Source organism: Mya arenaria, chromosome 6 (assembly GCF_026914265.1).
Source record: "Mya arenaria isolate MELC-2E11 chromosome 6, ASM2691426v1".
In the NCBI taxonomy this organism is placed as follows: domain Eukaryota; kingdom Metazoa; phylum Mollusca; class Bivalvia; order Myida; family Myidae; genus Mya; species Mya arenaria.
In genome coordinates this window covers 38282958-38291756 of record NC_069127.1, presented here as the reverse complement: position 1 = coordinate 38291756, position 8799 = coordinate 38282958, and the positions used below count along the sequence as shown (strand labels likewise).

The 8799-nt window shown below is 34.3% G+C and overlaps 1 protein-coding gene across 1 annotated transcript in view; it reads right to left on the bottom strand.

The window, feature by feature from the left end:
- Positions 1–2599: 2599 nt before the first annotated feature.
- Positions 2600–8799, bottom strand: part of LOC128237773 (uncharacterized) — a 10668-nt gene continuing 4468 nt past the window's right edge. The window contains exons 4-7 of the mRNA XM_052953359.1: positions 8158–8282; positions 4224–4332; positions 3528–3601; positions 2600–2738 (exon numbers count right to left, since the gene is read on the bottom strand). Of these exons, the coding sequence (XP_052809319.1) occupies positions 3560–3601; positions 4224–4332; positions 8158–8282 (276 nt within the window). The 3' untranslated portion in view covers positions 2600–2738; positions 3528–3559. The remainder of the gene's footprint in view (positions 2739–3527; positions 3602–4223; positions 4333–8157; positions 8283–8799) is intronic.

Below are 8799 nucleotides of genomic sequence, written 5' to 3'. Positions count from 1 at the left end.
TAATCAAAGGTACCAAGGCAGTCATATTTACTGATTCTGGATAAAGCCACACGTCATGAAATCCCGAATGTTGTAAAACATCTTGAACATTCGAGGCCCAATTTCTAACAGCATGGTATGCATCTATCTCTCTTAATTCTTTACCGATAGTTGTCCTTAAAATACAATGATCAGTTTTGCTAGTGAATACTTTTATAAATATTTAATAATCAGAATATATCGTTCGATATAAAGCGGAAACCGACCGATTAAAATTAGATGGTCATAAAACATAGTGCCCCCAGCGCCCTGTTGTCAGGAATATTTGGACAATTAAACCAATTGTGCATGGATCGAAATGCCAGCTGATTTGACACCTTACATTTGCTATATAAGAATAGTTGTCAGGATGCATTAAAAGATGCATTAAAAGATGTTGCTGTTGTTGTTGGTGGTAGTGTTGTTGTTGTTTGTGGTGCTGTTGGTGGTGGATGCCAATGAGTCAGTGTAAAGATTATGGTTACTGTTGATTCAAAGTTTACAGTTTCTGATCGCGTTTAAATGATATCTTTGCAGATAAACATGTATCCTACTGACAGCAGCGAATAAGTACAAATGACGTAAATTTTTATGAGCAATTATAAAGATTATAAATTATAAAGATGTATTAGTACTAGCTGCTTGGGCCACTGAAACCAGGCAGATATTAATTTCTTTTCTGAATTACGTGTTCCCAAATAAACCCAAAACCATGCGTAAAATATCGTGATACGTAGAAACGAAAATTTAGGTCAGGCGTATCTTTCGAAACCAGACGTAAAGTTGGATTTAATAGAAATTTTAATATATTTCGGTTCCCATAAATGCATAAATGCATAAGACATTCGGTGTTAAAAATTGTATACAAATGGTGTTACCTGATGTTACATTTTCGTAGACGTTTAAACGAATGCCATCTTCATTCAAAACCTGAAAAAATAACTGGTGATTAGATGTTGTTTATTTTATTTTTAAATCGTTTATGAATTGAAGAACAATTTGAAAAGCAATACTTTGAAATACCTACACATTTATTGTTGAATATGGCAATACGTAAACTTTAAAACTAAAAAGAATTGATAGATATATAAGAATATCGTGAAGAGTCATCAAACAGTGATTATGAACGTTAATGTCGTTGCTTAATGCTAGAAAGTATGATATATATGTCTTATGAGGACACTGTGTCAATGTTTTGTTTCCTATGCTATGATAAACAACATGCTTTGACTGATACACTTAAATTTTAATGATGTGATCTTTGACCAATTAAGCATATTTTTCCAGGCAGATACCACCAAATTGTCTCTTAATCTAATAATGAATGAACAATTTTCTTTATTCCTATCTATATGAATATTAATATAGTTTCTTTAATCACCGAGTCAGTATTATTCTCGATCCCAATACTCTGTTCTCTGTTCTTGAAACAAACAAGAAATAACGCAACTGTGATAGGAACTGCACAACTAAAAGTAACAAAACATGGAATATTTCCAACTGTTTTCTTATGGCAGGAGGGCTGAAGATTTACCCATGCAATTAAATACGAGCGTGCGTACCGTGTACTGTTGGTTGAATCGACACATAATCAATTGAATCACCGCCATGCTTAATTTATTGATACACTTCGCAAAATTTGTTCAAATGTTAAGGCTTTATTTCCAAAGCACATTGTAAACAAACTAGAGCTATCACAACATATGAAAAGAACCCCGAATGATAGAATATTTGAACCAAGGGACCATTTTAAGACATGTGATAAGTCAACCGGGACAATTTAAAAATATGGGTCAGATAGTATTGTGATAAGTCAACCGGAATTATTATTCAAATATTTGTCATTGAGGGTTATGTTGCTCTTAGATTATGTACATCTGCTTTGAGATACTTCATTTTGTATTAAATGTTCATCAGCACTTTAAGGATCGAATATTTATTTGCAATACTTAAAAAGATGCAAAAATATTATGTGATCAAGCAAATTTTGAATTGCTTGAAGCGGTCGGGGAAGGACCAGTAAAAAATGCCATTAGATGTTTGACACGTGCAATAGTGGACTCGTCCTTCCTCGGACTCGGGCAATTATAGAAACATAACTGACATAACTTGAGTTTGTTCAATTGAGCGCGTACCATTAGTACTGTAAAAATACACATAAATTGTATATCTTTATCTGTTTGTAATTTATCAAGAAACAAAACGAATGGGAGGACGGACAGACGGACAGGACAGGGCTTAGCCGTATTAAAAGTCAGTGCATTAATGTTTAAGATTTTTTCAATATAAACAAAATACTTAGTAGAGTACAGAATTTATAAAAAAAAGGAAACTCATAAAGTAAATAACATTTGAATTCAGAGAAATCTTTCAAACAATAAGTTTATCACAAACTTAAGACCATTTCATTGGAACAACGGACATTATAACTATATGGCGACAGAACCATTGACAACACTTAGACTACCTCATTACTCTTATTAGCGCTTTTGAACGTGTATATGAAAAGGGCACTATATAAGTTTAGTAAATAATAATAATAATAATAATGATATTTCGGGAAATACAAAAGCACAGAACCTAAAAAACAGTGGCAACTTACATAAGTGGAGCCTTTCTCGTGTGTCTTCGGCAAAGGAAGATCACTACGATGACAACCACTACCAAGGCTGCAAACACCCCAACCACTATACCAACTATCAAGCCGATATTCACAGGAGCTGAAACAGACATGGGGCTTAAAACAGGCAAATGACCAAACAAACTCGTCTCCGAATGTTACCAAACATTTATCAATAATATAACCCATCATCAACGTAATAATAACAAACCACCATCCACCATATCATTGTTGGCTTTATTTCATGTCCCGTTACACGCCTAGTATCAGTTATTTTCTCGTATGCATACTTCATTACAATTTGCAATACGATTCCTAATAAGTTACACTATCCAAAATTGTAACTACTAAACACTTCATTACACGTAGTTTTAACCAACCATTCAACGTTTTAAAGCAGCGTGTAACAACGACCGAAACGAGACCTTTTAAAAGCTTTAAGCTTTGTTCTCAATTCTGTCAATACATTTCGTGTATACAATTTTCATCTAATTTAGCTAGCATTTTCACTTGTACTAGCTTGATTATCCTAAATGTTGTTTGCATTCTATATATTGGATTGTCGGTTTTTATAATACTGTTTAAACCAAACATCGTTCTTTATTCCAATGGACTATCATAAACTGAAAACCTGACATTCCTAATACTGATTAATAATACTGAAATTAGCGTTGATTTAGCAACAAACTACAGCCGTTTAATCAAACATATCTTGACTTTGTCTATGTGCATTTCTACAGCATAAGCACACCAAACATTAATTTGTCGGACATATACTACAGTTGCCATCAAAAAGGACAGTCCAATAACACCGGTGCCCAGACAACAGACTGTAAATGCAAATATATAAGATCTCTAAGAGATCAATGTATTTCTTAATACCACTAACCTGCCTTTGTGGTGAAAGGCACATTCTTTATGCTAGGTGTACAGCCCGTTCTGGTAGTGACGGAGGCAACTAATCTGCATGATAATACATGTTAATATCAATATTTGATTGACATTGACAGCACAAACCTGATGTTTATGTATGTTATGATGACGATGACGATGACCAACGATTTACAAATCAGTAATAAATCTCATAATTGGCTAATTCATAGGAATATATGTATCACAATCCATTTGGATCCCTTAAGTTTTGAAAACAATGAAAACAAGGCAGTCAATTAAACCTATAACTAAACTCATTATAGCCTATATCTTTGAAAAACAGATCATCTATCAATGTTTTAAGCACAATGTATCAAATAATATTATAAAATTTACAGAGAAAAGCTGTTGAGCCCCTCTCCCCCCCCCCCCAAAAAAAAAAAGCAAAATAAAATAGAAAAAATAAATAAAAATAAGTAAATAAAAAATAAAATAAAAAATAAACATACGATGATTCTGTATAAAGGCTACAAAGACAGTACACAACAACACACAACAAACAAAACAACACAGACATAACGCCAATGCATATACTGAAAACCATTATCTAGATAATGCAAAACTGATATTTGTGTCTATATAATTGTACGACGATAATCGCTGATTGACAAAATAATGATTAATGTTATTAGTGACACATGCATCGACCTACATATATTCCGTCTCTGGGGTCCATTACAGTATGTGCCATCCGGGACCTCATCACAATTCTCTGTGCCCCCAGTGTACTAGACATTTGTGTACGTGCTTCGACACCTTCTCTATGGAAGTTTGAACTTTTGAATGCATATTTTCCTTTCAAAATGTTTACAAACTTTTAAATATGAGATAAAGAATTCGGCTGTTTTATAATGATTGCAAAATGACAGACACCAGTTTGAATGAGTAAACGGGCAGTTTGTATAAAATGGCACTTCTTATTAAAATGTCTCACTTTTGAGATAAACTTTAAAACGACGTAGTTTAATTTAATGATATTCAAAGACGGATTGCAAGTATGTACAAATAAACAAAGAAGAGTTAGGGATTTACTGGGCAGTAAAACGTTTTTTCACGTACTTGTATGGAAGACATTTTACTCTAGTGACAGATTACCAGCCGCAAAGTTCTATTTTTAACTCTTGTAAAAAATAGCGGTTACCGCCGCGGCACGTGCTCAACGATATGCGTTGTACTTTTCAGGATATCATTACGATGTCGAGTACAAGAATACTAGGCGACATACGAACGTATATGGCGTGTATAGATTGCAGGCGCATCACACCGCCAAAAATTATGGCAATGCTATTACACCTCTCAAATTGATCAGTTATCGGTCACAAGCTCGCAGATTCGCAGAGAAACTCAGCGCGAGCATGTATTATCGCGTGTATTCATTTATGTAGAAAAAGGCTGGGACGAACAGCTTGATGACCCTCTGTTGAAATATTATTTCTCGCGTAGGCATGAACTCGCAATTCATCATGGTTGTTTGATGTGGGGAAACCGGGTAGTAATTCCAATTATAGACACAGTTCATTCAGGGTTTCATGGGATTGTTAACATGAAAGGACTGGCTTGAAGCTACATATGGTGGCCCGGTATTGATAGTGACATTTAATCTCTGGTTAAAAGATGTAATAGGGTGTCAGATGGAACTACATATGGTGGCCCGGTATTGATAGTGACATTTAATCTCTGGTCAAAAGATGTAATAGGGTGTCAGATGGAACAAAGACAGCCGGCACATGTTCACCTGCATCCGTGGGAATGGCTTAGTTCCAGCTGGGAACGAATACACGTTGATTTTGCTGGCCCATTTTTAAAACGAGTGTTTATGGTCGATGCACATAGGAAATGGGAGGGAGTTATAAAAATGAAATTGACTACTGCCGAACGCACGATTAATGAATTGCGGATTATATTCTCAAGATATGGTCTTCCGAAACAATGCGTTACAGACAATGGACCACAATTCATTTCTAATAGTTTTGCAAAATTCATGCAAACTAATAGCATAGTTCATATCAAAACTGCCCCGGAAAAAAACATCTACAACTGGTCTTGTTCAAAGGTTTAATGCTACATTTAAACTGCTCTGCGAGCTATAGTTGCCAAAACTGACGATTTCGGTCCAAAACTCGTTAATTTTCTATTATCATACCGCACAGCTGTGTATACCACTACAAACAAAACACCGTCAAAACTATTTTTCAGTCGAAAAATTCAGACTAGGCTCGATTTGATGAAGCCCGACACACAGCAATGTGTTTAAGCCAAACAAAGTTCCATTAGCAGGAAAACAAACATTTAGGGAGCTTGAGTTAGGTAAAAACGTACTTGCGCGCGATTAAAGGCCGAACGTGAAAGAGAAATGGGTTACAGGGACTATGAAATCAAGGGAGTGCCCCTTGATGTATAAAGTACTTGTTGGAAATTCCAGATGGAAACGACACATTGATCAGTTACGGCCGACCAAAATAGAACAAAAACAGGCTCAGACTGAGATACTAGAGTTAACAGGATCTACGCCTTTAACTCGCGGTCAGGGGTATTTCAATACAATACCCGATTCACAACATTCAGAGCAATTAGCCCCGGATGTTATAATGAATAATGAACCGCCTCATATCGAAGAATGTCGTTATCCACAACGCGATAGGCACCCGCCAAAAAGATTAGTGTACAATAAGAGTACCCGTCAAGAGGCATTGTAAATTAATGTTCTTAATTAAATGACGCATGAGAAGTGTTGCTAATTAATAGTTTCTATTTGTAATTATTGTGTCCGATATAAAGATCAATCATTTTATTATCTTTACAATATTTGTATTGTTTATCAATAATCGCACTGTTGAAATAGTATTGTTATGATGTAAAACATAAACAGATTAAAATAATTTGGAAATATTTTATTGATATATATATGATGTTATGACTTCATATTTGAAAGGGGAGAACTGCTGTGTATTTAACTTTAGCCATTAGCGAGACCTGTTGCTGATAAGCCACGCCTCTGTTTTAATACATGTTGCATGTTATCACTGTAGTTTAATTCTCAATGAGTACTTATTTTGTCTAGTCCTACTTTCAGTGCTTTGATTAAAACATGTTACCGTTTACTTCTTACATTGTTAACATTTAGTTTCAGTTTTCTGATAGAGAATGTTCTTGTTTACCATACTGAATATTCAACTGCTTGTTGTACTTGTTACTGACGGATTACTAAAAAGAAATTGATATTTTTCTTTGTGTTTATTTTACACCTGTATTCAATACTAAATGTAAGATAAAAATGAGAGCCTGTGGTCTCATGTTCTGTTACAGTAATAGTTACTGGTAAAAACTAAAAGATAGTTGCGTTCTGAAAAATAATGTTATTTATACAAAGAAATGTACAAACAATATTGTAAGGGAACATCGGGGCTTAAAACTGATGCATGTACTGTATCTGTATGCCTTAAATTTGATGACCAAGGATAATTGAATAATAATGAAATCGATTCGTAATCGATCATATATCGGTTTCATAGACCGATTATCGATGGAAGTTTTTCTCTCCGATTCCCAACACTAATTATTACAATAATCGATCCCATAAGTATTATGTGTCATCGGATCACAAATTGAAGTTTGGAAAAAAACAATGACACGTTAGCCAGCAAATCAAACTTTTAGAACGCACTAAGTTTAAGCTATAGTAATATCCTCTATAAGTTGTGCTGTGTGTCCTCAGGTCACATAATGTAAAAGTGTAACACTTAGCCTCTCTTAAACCATGAAACAATCCTTTTATAAGTCATTTTCATTACCGGGTGACTTTCTCTCAAAAATATTTTGAACACAAAGTTTTGCAATTTTCAAAACTTTCTGCAGGTTATTCATCAAAACAGCAATGGAGACATTCAACGTTACCTTAAATAAACGAAATAATATGATTCCCATTTAAAGCACGAGAATCGATGACAAACATCAACAATGGAAACAATACAGCCGAAACATGCTATGCTGAAATCTGCTATCTAGATATTCTGATTTTGTCTATTTTCTTTCCAATGTGTTGGGTTTAGTTAGACATGTTATTTTTCAGTTATATCGAAACTTTGTTATCTCGAAGGTTTTTTCCCGAGGCCCATATTTTAACCGACAATACAATAAACATCACGATTACGAAAAAAAATGTCAATTAAGGATTGATCGCATGTGTTCTTGCGTTTATGCTGTTTGAATGCAGTTATACACGAACACTTCTTGATCATATGCCCGCCTGCCCTACTGCGTTCATACAACATAAAGGTCATTTCCTATCATTGATATTATATAAAACATTTAAACAAAACATTTACCATTGAAAACGAGAAGCAATGGAGTGTTTAGTCTTACAACATACGTTTGTTTTAAAGAAAAGATAGGTATTGTAACGTCTTATGTCGTTGGTTAAATGACGTCGAGCTTATCCTATCGAAACGCAATATTAAAATAAACAATGATACCACCTTGCGTGTTATACAAAATGAACGCCAAATTGTATCTATACAGGGGACAAGGGGAATGAAAATGTTGGAAAATGTTTACAATTAATTACTATCAATGTATCAGAAACTCACGTTGTTTTGAACTGCGATGTGCTGGCCACACTTCCCAAAAGTTTAGTTGTATCACATTTGACTTCGTAATATTGAATTGTCCCTAAAGCTTTAAATAAAAGGCTGTAAATCGAGGCTGTACTGTCCTACAAGATAAAATAAGGGTATTTTACGATATATTTGATAAATATAATGAGTTCATATAATTATACAAATACCTTTGTCGCAAATCAATCATAAAGAAAATATGTGTGACATTTTCCAAATATCATAACCAAAAGGGTAACACAAAGCTAATGATTGAGGAAACGTTAGGTCTACCCGCGCCCATTTTCTGCATAGTCGACTTACGATTTTTGCGAACTATCGGACAAACCTAGTTTAAATACGACCGATTAGGCACAGTGGGTTCCACAATGGTCAAAATAAAGGTAAATCAAATTAATTCGGCTGTATACGAACTGTACTTCATCCGATTTTTTTATTTTTTTATTTTCTTTTCTTAGAATTTCTAGGTGTCACAATATGATTAGACCGCCCATGGTTGAATAAATAGAAACTTCGGAAGTGCAAACTACATGTACATCCAAATATTTTTTTTAAACGTATTAAGCTTTGTTTTTGAAGAGAACCTTTAATAAAGTTAACATCTAATATGAACGA